The 17,866-nt window shown below is 38.6% G+C and overlaps 1 protein-coding gene across 1 annotated transcript in view; it reads left to right on the plus strand.

The window, feature by feature from the left end:
- STRC (stereocilin) overlaps window positions 1-17,866 on the plus strand; it is a 149,643-nt gene that overhangs the window by 85,814 nt on the left and 45,963 nt on the right. The window contains exons 15-18 of the mRNA XM_053719370.1: window positions 1,609-1,667; window positions 11,955-12,078; window positions 12,235-12,326; window positions 15,918-16,053. Coding sequence (XP_053575345.1) covers window positions 1,609-1,667; window positions 11,955-12,078; window positions 12,235-12,326; window positions 15,918-16,053 — 411 coding nt within the window. The remainder of the gene's footprint in view (window positions 1-1,608; window positions 1,668-11,954; window positions 12,079-12,234; window positions 12,327-15,917; window positions 16,054-17,866) is intronic.

The following is a 17,866-nucleotide window of genomic DNA, read 5'->3' on the forward strand; positions in this document are numbered from 1 at the left end:
ATCATCCTTGTCCTGTGTGCATGATGATCATCCTTGTCCTGTGTGCATGACGATCATCCTTGTCCTGTGTGCATGATGATCATCCTTGTCATGTGTGCATGACGATCATCCTTGTCATGTGTGCATGGCGATCATCCTTGTCCTGTGTGCATGACGATCATCCATGTCATGTGTGCATGACGATCATCCTTGTCATGTGTGCATGACGATCATCCTTGTCATGTGTGCATGACGATCATCCTTGTCATGTGTGCATGACGATCATCCTTGTCCTGTGTGCATGATGATCATCCTTGTCATGTGTGCATGACGATCATCCTTGTCATGTGTGCATGACGATCATCCTTGTCATGTGTGCATGACGATCATCCTTGTCATGTGTGCATGACGATCATCCTTGTCTTGCAGGAGGGAAATCCCTGCATTCCAGGGCTGGTTGGTGCACTAATGGGTGGATCTCTCAAGCCATCAATGGGAGTGCCGAAGACGATGCCACAAACGTGAGGCCACTAAAACTGGTAAGGGAGCTGGATGGGGGAGTTGATTTAAATCCCTCTATTGCAGCTCCCTTACCAGCTACAGATGATCAAGAGTCCTAATTTAAAAAAGAATCACCTGCCTACCTTAAACAAAAAAGTACTAAGCCTCCTTATATAAAATTAAAATGTTAATAGACATTTACTCTTAATTATAACTTTAGGGTTGTACAGTAAAAAATAAAAAATAGAGCCAGAATAATAATGTTATTATTTTATAGGGTTCGCATTTTTAAAAAAAAAAATTGTTTTGTCTGTATAGTCAGGCTATCACTGTGGTGACAGCAATCATCTGGCAATTAAAAAGTGCTTTTATTTATACTATGGCACAAGGGGCCCCTCTAGCTCTTATTACAACCCCCAAAAGCCAGTATGGATTTATCATGCAACTTTAAATGCCATTGATAATAATTTAGTAAAGTGATCACAGTAGCAACACCTGGCTATTTCCAATGTTATTGACTAAAATCATAACAAAAAATATATATATATTTAAATATTTTTGTTGCAGTCTTCTTATCTGCAATTAAATAAATATAATAATTGTATATTCTGAATCTGCTGGTCCTAATGAAAAATATATATATATAATTTGTGTAGGTTACCCACTGACATATAACTTACACAGGTCCTGATTTATAATAAGGCAGAGTAGGCATGTGCCTACATGTGCCCTACATAGAGGGGCATTGGTCTCTACCTATTATAAATGCCAGTCAGCTGGCAACCTGAACTACGATGGAGGCCGGCAGTGAAATAACTGAACTGCACATGCGTGTTGGCCATCTTTGTTAAGGTTGCTTCCCGCTGCTGTTATTTCACTGCTGGAGACCATCTTAGAACGTTGGGGGGGGGGGCGCTTCAGATTTAGTGCCTAAAGGCACCTTGGCTTTAAATACGGCCCTGAATTTACAATAGTGTTTAAATGTAAGCAGTAAAATAAGCTCAAAATCAGCTTAGCACAGGGATATGAAAAAAGCTTAGCAGCGAAGGGGTTAAGAACAGGCTAAATTACGTGACTTGTAATGCCTCAGAGAATGTTACAGCCAGTTCATTTTTTATATTCCCATAGACCCAATATCTTTGGAAGAAAATCCGAGCTGGGGCAAACCTAACAAAGAACACTATTCTGTAAGTCCCTTTTATATGTGATTGAGGATTATATAGATATTTTTCTGCAATATTTTTGAGAGTTCTACATGTTTTCCTATATGATACAAATGGTTTCAAATGTGCTTTAAGCTTTAAAATTGTAATTAGAACACTGTGGAAAGAGTACCTATCAGCCAATTAGCGGAAGCGGAAGTTAGAATATCGTGGCCGCTTTAACATATTCCCCCATAGAAGTCAATGGAAACATTGGGAAGTGTGGTTAAACCCGATTGCATACTCTGAAGTGCGCTAACCCAACATGAAAATATGAATTTTTCCCATTCCAATGTTCTTCAAATAGCAGAATATGTTCTATTTATTCATAAATACATATGTCTAAATATATCTGATGGTATTTTGTTACAATATATATCTATACACACATATATATATATATATATATATATATATATATATATATATATATATATATATATATATATATGATTATATATAGGTATTGATATATACAGATATATATATAGGAATATCTATTTAAAAATACTTAGAGCTTATAATGCTATGTGCAGAACATTGGAATGTAAAATACTTACAGTAAATACATAGTTAAAACCATTAGTAAATATTGTATAAATATGCTTTTTCATGTTTTCGTTTACTTGACTGCAAAGGGCTCCAATACACATATATATACATATCTAGACGTGTATCTATCTCAATGTTAAAGCCCTTTGCCTGCCTTTTTTTTTCTAACACCTGAGACCTCATATGTTTGAGCCCTTATAACTTTTTTGTGCAATAACTTTTTAAATAATTTTCATTAACATAGTGTTATCATAACTGTAACTGTACTGTGTAATGTACTTTTGAAGTGTTTTGTGACACTTTTTTGTTTTGCAAAACAGTTAAACAAAGCTCTGAGATTGCGCTATCTCAACACGCGTTAAATTCAATTACGCTCAAGCGATCTTGTTTACTTTAAACATGTAATAGGAGTGCCATATCCAACGTGCGCAAACAGCCGCAATAAACTCAATATCACTTGCGCGCAACTGTTAGCACACCACTCGTAATCTGGCCCATTACGAGTGGTGCGCTAACAGTTGAGGATTGAGCTTGGATTCTATTGGCTGTTCCAATCAGCCAATAGAATGTGAGCTCAATCCTATTGGCTGATTGCATCAGCCAATAGGATTTTTTCTACCTTAATTCCGATTGGCTGATAGAATTCTATCAGCCAATCGGAATCTAAGGGACACCATCTTGGATGACGTCACTTAAAGGAACCATCATTCATTAAGAAGACTCCGGATGAAGAGGATGCTCCGCGTCGGATGTCTTGAAGATGGAGCCACTCCGCGTCAGATGAAGATAGAAGATGCCGTCTGGATGAAGACTTCTGCCTATCTGGAGGATGACTTCACCCGACTTGGATGAAGACTTCTCCCGGCTTCGTTGAGGACTTCGACCCGGTTGGATGAAGACCTCTGCCGCTTCCTTGAGGATGGATGTCCGGTCTTCAGAACAGTAAGTCGTCCGAACAGCTCACCGCTGACTTAAGCAACGCTGGTATTGGAGTGCGGTAAGGAGCACAATTTTGCTCTACGTTCACTTCTTGCCTTTTAACGCCGGGTTTGTAAAAACCCGTAATACCAGCGCTGCAGGTAAGTGAGCGGTGAGAGAAAACTGCTCGTTAGCACCGCATATCCTCTAATGCAAAACTCGTAATCTGGCCGTTAGTATCTTCAGCTAGTATTTGATTTTATATTTATAGTGATTTTGACTAATGTATTTATTTTACAACTAGTTAATAAGCCTGCCCAGAGGGCAGTCTATGTATTAAAAATGCAACCCCCCAAGCTACAAAAAAAATAAACAAAGCTATCAAAAATAATAAAATTAAACCTAAACTAATTCCTGTATAAAAATAAAAAATCCCCCCCAAAATAAAAACACCCCCTAATCTAAGAATAAACTACCAATAGCCCTTAAAGGGCTTTTTGTAGGGCATTGCCCTAAAGAAATCAGCTCTTTTACATTAAAAATAAACAAAGTCCCCCCTAACAGTAAAACCCCCACCCACCAAACCCCCCCCAAAATAAAAAAAACTAACACTAAGAAACCTAAATTACCAATTGCCCCTAAAGGGGCATTTGTATGGGCATTGCCCTTAAAAGGGCATTCAGCTCTTTTTCACTGCCCTTAAAAGGGCATTCAGCTCTTTTGCAAATTTCCCAGTAAACACTAATCTTAAAAAACAAACCCCCCCAAAAAATATTAAAAAAAAACAACACTAAAGCCCCAAATAGGTACTCACGGCTTCAGAAGTCTGGCGGAGAAGGTCTTCTTCCAGGCGGGTCCATCATCTTCATCTACAGCGAAGGCGGCACGGAGCCGAGGTCCAGAGCGGTCTTCCCAGATGTGGCGATCCACGGCGGTGGTCATCTGTGGCGGCGCTGGCAGTCCTTGGCAGTGGTCATCTGTGGCGGCGCTGGCAGTCCTCGGCGGCGGCGGTGGCTTCTCTTCATCCAATGTCTGTCATATTCTGAATATTGAATGCAAGGTACCGCAATCAATTTGGGGTACCTTGCCTTCCTATTGGCTGAATTTTTCAAAGCAGCCAATAGAATTAGAGCTACTGAAATCCTATTGGCTGTTCAAGTCAGCTAATAAGATTTCAGTAGCTCTCATCCTATTGGCTGATTTTGAAATAGGATGAGAGCTACTAAAATCTTGTTGGCTGATTTGAACAGCCAATAGGATTTCAGTAGCTCTAATCCTATTGGCTGTTTTGAAAAATTCAGCCAATAGGAAGGCAAGGTACCCCAAATTGATTGCGGTACCTTGCATTCAATATTCAGTATACGACGGACATTGGATGAACAGGAGCCTCTATGCCGCTGAGGACCGCCGCCACCACAGATAACCACCACCGAGGATCGCCACATCTGGGAAGAATGCTCCGGACCTCTGCTCCGCGCCGCCTTCGCTGTGGATGAAGATGATGGACCCACCTGGATGAAGACCTTCTATTTGTTTTTTTTTTGTTTTTTTTAGATAAGGGTTTATTGGGCAATTTGCAAAAGAGCTGAATGCCCTTTTAAGGGCAATGCGCATACAAATGCCCCTTTAGGGGCAATGGGTAGTTTAGGGTTATTAGTGTTAGTTTTTTTTTTATTTTGGGGGGTTTGGTGGGTGGGGGGTTTTACTGTTAGGGGGAACTTTGTTTATGTTTAATGTAAAAGAGCTAATTTCTTTAGGGCAATGCCCTACAAAAAAGCCCTTTTAAGGGCTACTGGTATCTTATTCTTAGATTAGGGGATGTTTTTTATTTTGGGGGGCTTTTTTTATTTTCATAGGGATTAGGTTTAATTTTTTTATTTTGGATAGTGTTGTTTATTATTTTTTGTAATGTTAGCCTTTTTTATTTTCTGTAATTTTAGATTAATGTAATGTAATTTTTTTAATTTTAAATATAATTAAGGGGTTAATTTAGGGGGTGTTAGGTTAGGGGGCTTAGTCATTAAATTACTTTTTTGCATTGTGGGGGTTTGCGGTTTAGGAGTTAATAGGTAAATTAGGTTTAATGCGTTGTGGGGGGTTGGCAGATTAGGGGTTAATAGATGTATTAGGTAGTTTGTGATGTTGTGTTTGGCGGATTTAGGGGTTAATCATTTTATTCGGTATTTTTTATTTTTTTATTTTCTTAATACTTCGTGCGGGCAGTTAGTTTATTTTTTTCTTATTCGTTCAGGGGGGCTTGTTTTTTTTTCTAAAATACTTATTGCGGGTGGTTAGGGGTTTTTTTATTACTTATTGCGGACGGTTAGGTTTTTCTTTTTTAATACTTATTACGGCCGGTTATTTTTTTTTTTGTAATGCTCCATTTGCCTTTGCTGCATCCCGGTAGATTCAAAAAGGTGGATTCTTTCATCACCCTGCTATTTTCAGAATCCACCTGGATGCAGTTTCGCTGCATCCAGGTGAATTCTTTTGGCTTTGCGCAAAGCCAACATTCTTTTAAAGATGCGTGCACAACTGGCGACACTGACGGACGCATTACAAACGCGATTATAGTATAGATAGTACAATTTGTTTGTGCATGACATATTGCAGTGTTATTAGCAATCCTGCATTGTACTAATTGATCAATTTTTCAGAATTGTACTAAGGATCATTGTTATAACAATTTTTTGCTCTGTGCAAATTTGCAGCTATTAATCTGTGACCAGTTCTTCTGTTTTGGCTACTTGAAGAAGATAACATTGCTTGAAATTACACATTGCTAAACATAGCAAGACCCAAGTTTCTGATTTAAGTAGTTAATATTTTTGTCAGCAGATGGCTCTCCTATATAAGACATAAACAGAGAACTTAATACAATTTCAGCTATGCCTACGTCAGCACCTCTGAACCACCATCAAGGCCATAAATTGCACTTGTTTATAGAAAAGGGGACACATTGGAGTCTAAGCGAACTGAATTTAGCAATGGCCTTCTGATTACTATAGAAAATCTTGTAGTTAAGACTACAATGTACAGGATTGCGTAAACATTTTTCAATATTGTGAAAACTTGGCTTAGAAATAGCTCTAACAAAGGAACAGCACAGAATCTGAATTTTAACACAAAATTCATAACAGAACTGAAATATTTTCTTTAAATCAAAACTAATTTACAGCAAAGTCATAATCCACATATTCACAAGACCAACAGCATAATCATTTTGTGCTAACTGTGCCAGTTGTTATTGATTTGACTTGCATTAGAAAATCACAAAAAAGAAAAATACCAGCAAACCATCAAATGATGCATCCTATACTTTCTATTGGGAATTGCTAAAGGCATTTTATGCTTGGATCACAATCTGCTTTTTATTGAGAGGTGTCAATATCCTTGTTCTTATCCCTGTTCTCTTTGGCCCAGATTTATCAAAGGTTCTGGCTGCAGGCTCGAATTAGCAAACTTGCAGCCGAGAGTTAAGAATGCTTCTTAACCTACTTCTCCAACTGATTGTTATGTGTTGTATCTCAATCCCCCTGTACTATTCCAACTGGGAAGATTGACAGCCCCTTCTCGCGTGCGATTGGCTGTGCACGAGCAGGAGGCAGCGTTGCACACTAGCTGTAGTGTGGAATGATAAATGTGGGCAGCAATGCCAAATGGACAGGGGCAGAGATGTACGCACCTGTCTGCCGGACTTTGTTAAATTTGGCCCTTTATGTCTACTTTAACCTGGTTTCAAAATGTCAGTAATATAATATAAGATGTATTACATGGTATTTATTTAGAATAAATGGTGCTGAAACAAATCATATTTTCTTACTGTACACCAATGGAACTGTAGGAGTTGTCCTTATTAGCTAATGGGTAATCTTACCCTAGGGAGGAATTGTGGACAAACCTATACTTAATGGTAGTTTCAACTATAACTTAATTAAAACTTCATGAATCAGATAGAGCATGCAATTTTGAAAAACTTTCCAATTTATTTCCATTATCAAAATGTGCACAGTCTTTTTATGTGCCCAGTTTGTTTTTCTCCTACTGAGCATGTGTAGGAGTTCACAGTATATATGTCTATGTGTTATGTAATTCCCTGATGGCTGTCACATGATACAGAGGTCAGGGATTCAGGGAAAATCAACTCATTTGAAATTCAGATGATGGCCCCTATTTATCATAGGTCTTGCGGACCTGGACTGACAGTGCGGATCAGGTCCACAAGACCTCGCTAAATACGGAGAGCAATACGCTCTCCGCATTTATCATTGCACCAGCAGCTCACAAGAGCTGCTGGTGCAACGCCGCCCCCTGCTGACTCGCGGCCAATCAACCACCAGCAGGGAGGTGTCAATCAACCCGATCATATTCGATCGGGTTGATTTCCGGCGAATTCCTGTCCGCCTCATCAGAGCAGACGGACAGGGTTATGGAGCAGAGGTCTTTAGACCGCTGCTTCATAACTTGTGTTTCTGGCGAGTCTGAAGACTCGCCAGAAACACGGCCCTTCAAGCTCCATACGGAGCTTGATAAATATGGGCCTTAGAGTCGATCATCTAAATTTGTGGTTTTTCACCCCAACCGTCACAGGGGCTGCCCTGGTGGAATTATCGTAAAAAGGGGCAGTCCCTGCGAGTGGCGAGATGTCTCATATTGAAAGTAATAGAGCTCGCTGTAAAGGGACACGACTCTGTGGAGCGAAGTTAGCTGTGAGCAGGGGGCATTGCTTTCTTCGTGTAGCGTTTTACAAACGCCTGTATTTTCGCATGCAAGTGTTCTTCTATTATTTTTATTTTTATTTTTTTAATTTTTTTTTAATAATATTTTTATTGAGGTCAAAAAGCATAATTTACACATTTGGAAAAAAAGAAAAGGAGATACATTAAATGCTCAATATATATCTGATCAAAGATAAACAATGAGTCCTAATGTTTTCTTCCCCTTCTATCAATATGCAAGGCCACTTTTGGACCTATGTAGCAATATAGATCAAAGTCCACAGGGGTTGTGATTTAAACATAAAAGAAAATAAACATTGAAAAGAAAAGGTGCATCTAAACATATATCACTGTTGATTTTGCTAAACATTCTGATATTCTCGATACACCTGCCTGAACCAAGCATTTTTATAGTGCACAGAACAAAGTTATTTAGAGGGCAACAACACAGACAACTTTTAATGAACATGAATAGTGCATTAGGAAGGGAAAAATTTGTATATTTATTGTAAACTAAAGGGGTATTCTGATCATGGCGCAAAAGCTTACTATAGGCAGTTTAAACTTGTATGGTCTACATCATAATATTCATGTGGTCTAAAATATTATATTCTAATGTTTAGGACAGATATGGATCCCTGGTTAAGCTGTCAGAACACGATTCCCCATCACGGCCCCGGCCGCAGGCCACGACTGTGATTCTTATTTAAGATACAGAGTTCCAGTGGTCACTATAATATATAAAACGTATACATCTATCTATTATAAATTTTCATATACTATAAGACCCGCATCTTTGTGGCATTACAGTAGATGGTTGGCTTGCCTGATTTTTCTATGCCAGTAAGCATTAAACATTAGTTTTTTCATTCAATTTTAAAGTGCTGTATATATTGATATGCACATATACTTATTAGCTTACATTTGTTTTATTGCTGTATATAATGAAATGCACATATACTTGTTAGCTCAATTACTACTATCTATTAGCATTGCTGGTAGGAACCTGTGAGCATAGGACAACAATTTAACACATACTAAACTGACAGAAACAAGAATAGTTGAACTGGAAATTTTACACACTAACATTGTGTTGCATTTCTAACTAAATATGCTGTATGTTAGTCCTCTCCAATTGTAGGAAAGATAAAACCAGTGGATTTTGAGTGGGTCTGCTCGAAGATCCAGGACCCCCTTTCATATACGTGAAAAAAGAAAAAGGGATTTATTGAAGCCGAGGCAGGTATTTGTGCACTCAGAGGCAAAACAACCTTAACTCCCCAGTGATTATCATAGGCTCGGCTCTCAGTGTTCTTAGAGAAGTTCACGTAAGTCATATAGGGAACATCGGGACCGACCCAAGGTGTTCCAACAAGCAGGGTGTGATCAGTGCTGGTGTGTGCACCAAAGCGGAGTCCCCCCCAAGCTCCCGCCGGGGCCCAGTACCTGTAGAGTCCTTAACAGTAGGCAAGATCCTAAAGTCTACAGGAGACTGCATAGATAACTATGTGGTAACATATGGATCCATAACAGGTGCGTGTGGTCTCATACTTTCACTAGCATGCTGTTGAATCGGTGAGGTGTCTTTACTCCTCTGAAGTGTCTCTTCACAGCGTGGGTGCTTCTGGCCAGCAAAAAGGGTTTTTCCTTGTGGTGATTCTCTCCGGCAGAGAGGCTCAGCGGGAGCGCTCTTAGCCGCCACCTCCCCACCTTCAGAGACCAGAGCCAGGTCCACGATGTCTGCCCTCTTGCGATGTAGGGAGTGTAAGTTTACCAGATAGTCCCAGGGTGCTTTGTTTAGGAGGTTCAGTAAGCAATCCTCAAGGCGCTCCAGATAGCGATCGATGCGATCCAGAGGACCTTCTGTTTGTTCTGGCGCCATCTTTGATATACAGCAACGCAGTAGTTACTTATGTTTACCCCACTTTGTTCAGCAGTTTTTCCCTTCTGCGTTTGTTACTGAGTTCTGCTAGTTTATATTATAGTGTTATTGCTGTTGTACCTGGATCAGGCAATTTACCTCGGTTTCCCAAGGGGGGGGTAACGCTGCCTGTTATGAGCCACCTCTCCAGGCCCCAATCGTCCGATCTTATTACACCAGCGTCACAAATACAGCAAATAAGTTGATGGGTATAATGCTTCTGAGTATCTTTATGATACAGAGTGATTTTGGCAAATATTAGCTGTAAAATGCTTCCAATATTGGCGGAATATTGGATACTCGGCTGGAGCTCTAAGGGAATGCGACCTCTCAGGATCGCTGCACGGACACGCCCCTGGTTATAAGTATTTTGAGTGTTTTGATAAAAGCTCGCCACCCTTTAGTTTGTGAAAAAAAGCTGTGTGATCTGTAGTGCGAAAAGCTTTACAGAATTATGCTGGGATTAGGGAAACAATTTTATATACGCCCATCAAAAAAACAACAAATACGCTTTGTATTTTATATAAGTATGAATTTCTCACTTTTTTTTTTTGCACATCCAGTGTACTTAAATTACAATTTACACTGTGCATATTTAACACAATTTATTCCTGTGTAACCTACAAAAAAAGTAATGTTTTTGATAAAATATTATTTTTGGTGAAGAATTTTGTTAAGATTTCTGATGCACCCTAACAATATATTTTTTCCATGTGTATCTTTTGATTCAATGATTCGTTTTGTAAACATTTTTAAAATACAAATTTTATTCTGCACTTTTGTAATCTATGCATCTCCTCCCCATACGAAAATGCAGTATATGCCCCTTAGCAAGACTTCCTGTTTTCAGAGTAAAAAGTGGCTTTCGATAATTCCACCAGGGAAGTACTGGTGAGCATTCTTTAATAATCTTGCCACCCCAGAGACCTTTAGATTATCGGGCCCTAAGTGTTGTTGCATTGTTTTTTTATTGTGCATTTGTTGATTATTCAATTCTACTGCATTTAATGATCCTTTTTATGTTTTCCATACAAAAATAATATATTAGTACACTTTTAAATTCATAAAAGAAATGTGTTACGTTTAAATGTTCATTTCAGGTATGCTGCCATCTTCAAAGCTGGTGGTATCTCAGTTAGAATATATGAAATGTAAATATCCAATGGCCCTGAGATAAAACTGATACCTATATAATATAAAACCCAACTGCCACAGAGAGTCCAACTGTACTGTCCCCACTATATTAATTCCTTCCCACCCTAACTGCATTAACACTACATCTCTTGACTTCACTACAACATTTAAATCCTAACTGAGATCCACCCTATTGTATCCAATAAACCAACAGTAACAAAATTGCTCTGGACTTCACCATTATTAATTGCTTCCTACACTAACTGCAATGTCCCAATGCTATCTTTACCCTTGATCCAATTAAATACCAATGGCAAGCTACATGAACCCTCTCCTAATCAACAACATTTTAACTGCAACCACACACATACTAACACCTTCCTATGCTAGCACAAATTTACCTTGTTACAAATACTCTTACTGCACCCATGCACTATCCCCAACAGGTGGGCCCCTACCAGTGCAGCGTCAGCCTCCAAAGGAACTACCACAATTCAAGGGATCCATTGAGCTATTAGTGAGGTCCCTAAGTCAGTGGAGTGACAGGCAAGATTTCCATGGTGTCTGAACTTGAACATAGATGAAATAATGAGATGATCAGTAACCTTGGTTATTAACCTGTTCTCACCCAAGTTAATATTGAAATCTGGCCTGTTAGTTTTCCCTGAGGGCTGGAATCGAGACACAGTACCCTAAGTAATGTCCTAGGATCCAACTTGACCCTATACAAAGACTTCTTCCATCTTGATTGAAGTTCACATCATAATTATTCAGACTCTGAATTGAAATTACCCCTGTCATTTATTTTATATAAAAAAATATTATAATACCCATTTGGACAGTGAGGATAGACTAAATAAAAAATAAAAAACTTAGGGCATACAAACAGTTGGCGCTCTACAAATAACCGATAATAATAATAATAATATTGGGAAATATTATTTTATCAAGACAAGCAAACACAAGTTATTGTGAGATAATTATGGAATAGGAAAGAATAATTTGTTTTCTTCCTGTTGTTACTTAAAGGACACTTGGCAGTCTTGCCAATGGGATTGAGTGTGACATACTGCAGCAACTAAACACAATTTCAGATATCAGAGATGTGGTGAAGTATCTCCATGGGATTCCTAGTGGATTACGTAAAAGTCTTGTAAGCAATATGTTTTTGTTATGTTTATTACTGCTACACTCTGCAGAATAATAGAGCTGCATTGTATGTTGCTCTGCCATGTGACATTCCTTGTGTATTGCTTTGTTACTCTTGTGTCACCTGTTTTCAGTTCCTCTCATTGTTTGTATGTCATAGAGGAAGTGCATTTTAGAAGAAATGCAAATGCATCCTGGATTATCATGGGAGGACACATCTTGGATTGGACCTGAATTTATCACAGACTTGCCGTATGTATTACATTATTATTATTATTAAGATTTATGTTTAAGTTTTGTGTTAAAAACCATCTGAGTGTCAGGACTGTGTTAAGAGTCCTATTTTACTGCTTTTTAGAAAAAAATGTAATATTTACATACAGTATTTAGTATAATAAATTAATATCTCATTACTGATTTAAACATTTTAATTATTGGAATTTTCCCTTTTAATTGCTTGTGACATTACCATATTGTCAGTTTAAGTCATTTAGAATTCCATCTTTAGCCCAAGTACAATTTGTAATGTGCAGATACATACAACCTAGATTTTGGTACATCATATTTTTTTTAAACACTACAGGAATGAACACAGCTCGGTAGTTCCTTTGAGATAAAGTCCTTAAAATGTTTGCTTTCATGATTCAGATAGAGCATGCAATTTTAAGCAACTTTCTAATTTACTCCTATTATCAATTTTCCTTCGTTATCTTGGTATCTTTTTTTGAAAAAGTAGGAATGTAAGTTTAGGAGCTGGCCCACCTTTGGTTCAGCACCTGGGCAGTGCTTGCTGATTGGTGGCTAAACGCATCCCACAGTGCTGTCCATGGGTACAAATGATATAAGTAAAACAATGATACAATACTTGTAAGAGACAAGACAAAATTTGATAAACAAATACAAGAGGAATTTAGTGCCCTATTCTTGTGGAAATTTGCAGTCTAGGAGGATAGGAGGGTGAGAGACAGGAGGTGAGAACTGCAAGTGTGATGTTAATACAGAGTTGGATAAGAGCAATTATTAGGTAGGTGGAACTTGTTTGTTACTAAGTTGGGTTGTAGGCTTCCCTGAACAACAATGTTCTTTAGGGTAGTGTTTAAAAAAAATGTCAGATTAGGGGAAAGTCTGACAGCATGAGGAAGTGCATTCCAGTGGGTTGCTGCTGCACAAGAGAAGGCTTGCAGTCTAGTATGGGAAGAGGTGATCTTAGAAGATGCAAGGATCAGGTTATTGTTGCATCTTAGGGGATGTGCTGGAGTATATTTGTTGGTTAGTTAGGTAGTGGGGAGCAGCGCTAGTAAGGGCTTTGTAGGTCAGGGTGAGATGTTTGAATTTAATCCTGCTGTGAAGATACTCGCAGAGAGGTGCAGCAGATACAGAGCACTGGGAAAGGTGGATTAGCCTGGCAGAGGCATTTAGGATGGATTGATGGGGGGAGAGGCGGGAGATAAGAAGTCCAGTTAGCAGGTTATTGCAGTTATCAAGTCGGGAAATTAAAAGACAGTGGATTAGTTGATTAGTGGTGTAAGCGCTCAAAAATGGATGAAATTTTAAGTTATTACGTAGGTTGATGCACCAGGATGAAGAGAGCAATTTGATGTGGGGATGTGGGGGATGAAGAACAGACTGGAGTCATCTGTAACTCCGAGGCAGCGGACTTGGGGTGATGGGGACATAGTGATCCCATCGACAGTGATAGAAAAGTCAGAGATTGGAGTAGATTAGAAGGAGCTCAGTCATGGACATGTTAATCTTTAGGTGGTAAGAGGCCATCCAGGAAGAAATGCCAGATAAGCTGTCACTGACGTGAGAAAGTACAGAGGGGGAGAGAGCAGGGGTGGAGAGGTAGATCTGAGTGTCCAGCATAGAGGTGATATTTGAAGCCATAGTTTACCCAGTGAAAAAGTAAAAATGGAGAAGAGTAGAGGACCCAGGACAGAGCCTTGAGGTACTCCGACTGACAGAGGCATTGAAGAGGAGCAGTTGCCAGCAAATGATATAAAGATAAGAGAGAGCAGTGTCACAGAGACCAAGAGAGCTGAGAGCATGCAGGAGGAGGGAATGGTCAACTGTGTGGAAGGCACCTGAGAGGTATAGTAAGATAAGTATAGAGTAGTGGCTGTTACTTTTAGCAGAAAAAAGATCATCAGTAACGTTAGTGAGGGCAGTTTCAGTTTAGTGTTGGGATGGAAGCCAGATTGCAGAGGGTCAAGCAAAGATTTGGAAGACAGGAAGTGGGTTAGGTGGTCGTAAACTAGTTTTTGATATTATTGGAAGCAGTGATATGGGACAGTAGTTTGCAGGAGAATTGGGGTCAAGGGAGGGTTTTTTGAGTATGGGAGTGACCTTTGCATGTTTGAAAGAAGAGGGGAATGGTCCCATAGAAAGGGATAGCTTGAAGATGTTAGTAAGAGCTAGAGTAAGATTGGAAGACTTAGGATTAGATGTGAAGGGACAAAGTTGAGCATTGCAGCTAGTGAGGCATGAGGAAGACAGTAAGGAACAAACTTTATTATCAAAGGTGGTGACTGGTGGTGAAGATGTAAAATTGCAGGCTTGTGTTGGGATGTTGCTTCGGATAGTATGTGTTTTGTTTAAAAAGTAGTCTTCCAGGTCTTGGGCACTAAAGACAGAGGAATGGGGTGGTGCAGGTGGGTAGAGAAGAGAGTTGAAAGTAGAGAAGAGCCATTTAGGGTTAGAGAAAAGAGAAGATATAGAGAAGAGAAGTAGGTTTGCTTGGCTAAGTGAAGTGCAAATGTGTATGAATGAAGAATTAATTTAGAGTGGATGAAAGCAGGTTCAGAGCGAGATTTCCTCCAAAAGTAGCGCATTTGCTGAGAGTGTCAAGGCTCTAACTGACATTGTGAGATGCTGTGCAAGTGAGGTGCAAGAGTGCCTAGTGCAGAGGAGAGAATGTTGTTATAGTGGGCTGTAGCAAGATCCAGACAGGTTATAGTGGAAGTGTGAGGGAGGAGATGTTGAATAAGTTTGGAAATTTGGAGAGGATCCACAGTGTGCAGATTTCTATGGGTGCTGGGGTGAAATGGGTTTAGCAGGTACATTGAGATTATTGGTAAACAGGGGGAGGTCTGAAATGGGAAAGGGGTGACAGGTGAAGTCAGATATGGAGCAGAGGTTTGAAAATACCAGGTCAATAGAGTGTCTGCTGCGGTGAGTAGGGAATAGAGGGGATTGTTTGTGAGAGGCCAAAGGAGGATGTGAGTGAAAGAAGTTTAGAGGCAGCAGTTGCAGATGGGTTATCAATGGGGATGTTAAAGTCCCTCAATATTAGAGCAGGTATATTTTGTTAGAGAATGTGAGGAAGTCACTGTACCTGTATATTCCTTTTCAACCTGTCTCTGGAAAATAATCCATAGGAATTTGTTAGACTCCCTTAAAGGGACATAAGACCAAAAATGTTCTACTGATGCCATATAGTGCTGCAGACACATGCACACTCCTGAGCTTACATCCATGCTTTTCAATAAAGGTTAACAAGAAAACAAAGAAAATGTAATACTATAAATAAATTAGAAAGTTGTTGAAAAATGTGGGGTTTTATGTCTTTTTAAATAAAGCCTTGCAAAAACCTTGGTGAAATCACCTTAAACAGATGTACCCAGAGTTTTTTTTAACTGTATGATTTTTCACATTAAATCTCCCCCTAGGTCTAAACCAGAGTTATCAAGCAAAATATTTTTAACCCTTTGATAAAACACATTTTTTTTTAAAATTGAAGCCTTTGAGTTTTCAAATAATATTCCTTATTGTGTAGATTCAGCTTTAAATTCAGGTTGCATAATTTATTAATTAATGTTTTTCTTTTTTTATTTTGTTACTTAGAGTAAAATTAATTGAGAGACTTTCTAATGAATCAGTAAAGGTGTTTTTGGAACATGCCCACAAATACCCGAGAAGTTTTTTGGAACTCCAACCACATAAGAAATCTGCATTTACTCAAAGGGCTCTTCATATCCTGGTGAGAATTCATGTCTAATACTATCAGTTACCTATAGTTAAGAGGATAACACAGTACAAAACAGAAGTTTGTTTTATTTTATTTTTACAATGCATGTTACCAGCCATTTTCCCCTAGAATTTGTGTTCCTACTCTGGATCTGCAATTACTGCAATCCCTTGAAATTGGAAGAGATGTTTTTTGTTTTTAGATTAATAGGGGTCAGCATTGTAGGCGTTTTCCATGTGGTGCTATGGGAAAAGTTGAACTTGACTTAAAGCTCAAATAAATAAATGGTTTGTCTTGAAATCAAGAAGACAGGTTTTATGGTCATGCTGTGCATTAAAAAAAAGCAAGAGTGTCCAATCAGTGATCACTATTACAAAAAGATATTGTAGATTTAACTGCTAAATGCCTTTGTTTATTCACATGCACATTATCATTAGTAGATAAAGATATTTCGGTATGCGCAGTGGGCATGAAATCTTAGGAATGTTACTGTATTTTTCCTAAAATACCTTTACATTGTTGAATAACATTTCCAGTTGAAAAGGAAATAATGATTTATTGCATATTGCATATAGATTTATACATACAAACAACAATTTCTTTCTAAATCTATTTTGTTAAGGATTTTTTTTACAGAGGAAATGTTTTTTTTATTTAAGTTTTTTTTTATTATGACTTTAAAGGTTTTTATAGTTTTATTATATATAAAGGTCTTCTTTAAAAAAGGATTGAAATTCAGTAGAAAAAACTTTGGTTAATGCCAGTTTCTAAAGGGATACTAAAGTCAAAATCAGATAGAGCATAAAATGTAAAAAAACTTTACGATTTACTTCCATTATCAATTTGTGCTGTCTTTTTATATGCACACTTTCGTAGGCACCATCTCGGCCTGAGCATGTGCAAGAATTCTCAGTGTATATGTATATGAGTCTGTAATTGGCTGATGGCTGTCACATACAATGGGCAACAACCTACTGATAATTTGAAATTCAGGAGTGGGAGAGGAAGGAGCCCTATGCTACAGAAAATAAAGTAGGGAAGGGATGCTACACTACAGAAAAATGGGAAATCAGAGTGGGGGGGCTACTTTGGTGGTCAAAGGGAAGGGGGAGGTAGCGGGGACACTACACTACAGAAAGAAAATACATTTAAAAAAAGGAGTACTTAACCTGGGTACTGGCAGACAGCTGCCAGCACCATAGATGTCGGACACCGTTAGGAGCGGGGAGGGTTAAAGAGCTGTTTGGGATGGATCAGGTTGATAAGGGGGGATCCTATATATAAATACAATAAATTTATTTAAAAAAAAACAAAAAAAACTTAATTTTGGAAGATTGTCTGCCAGTACCTAAGATGGTAGTGAGGAGTGTGTGTGGTGGAGGGAAAGAGCTATTTGGAAGAGATCAGGGAGGTGGGAGGGCAATCCTTACACTAGAATACTATAACCCTTGACAGCTAACTAGGGTGGCCATATTACCGCTTTCAAACAGGACACATATGAAAAATACATATGTCATAACTTATAATGGAACATTATTTAAAACATTTCTTTAAACAGCCCTGACATATGTATTTTTCATATGTGTCCTGTTTTAAAGCAGCAATATGGCCACCCTACAGCTAACTAACCCCTTTACTTCCAGGAATTTCAGAAGAGATGGTATGCAGCTGCAATTAGCAGCCTTTTAATTTCCAAAAAGCAATGGCAAATCCATACATACTTGTATCTGCTATTTCTGAACAAAGGGTACCCCAGAGAAGCTTTTACATCCATTTGTGTTATAACTGCACAAGCTGTATGTAAATAATTTCAGTGAGGGGGATT

Source organism: Bombina bombina, chromosome 6, assembly GCF_027579735.1.
Source record: "Bombina bombina isolate aBomBom1 chromosome 6, aBomBom1.pri, whole genome shotgun sequence".
NCBI classification, from domain to species: Eukaryota; Metazoa; Chordata; class Amphibia; order Anura; family Bombinatoridae; genus Bombina; species Bombina bombina.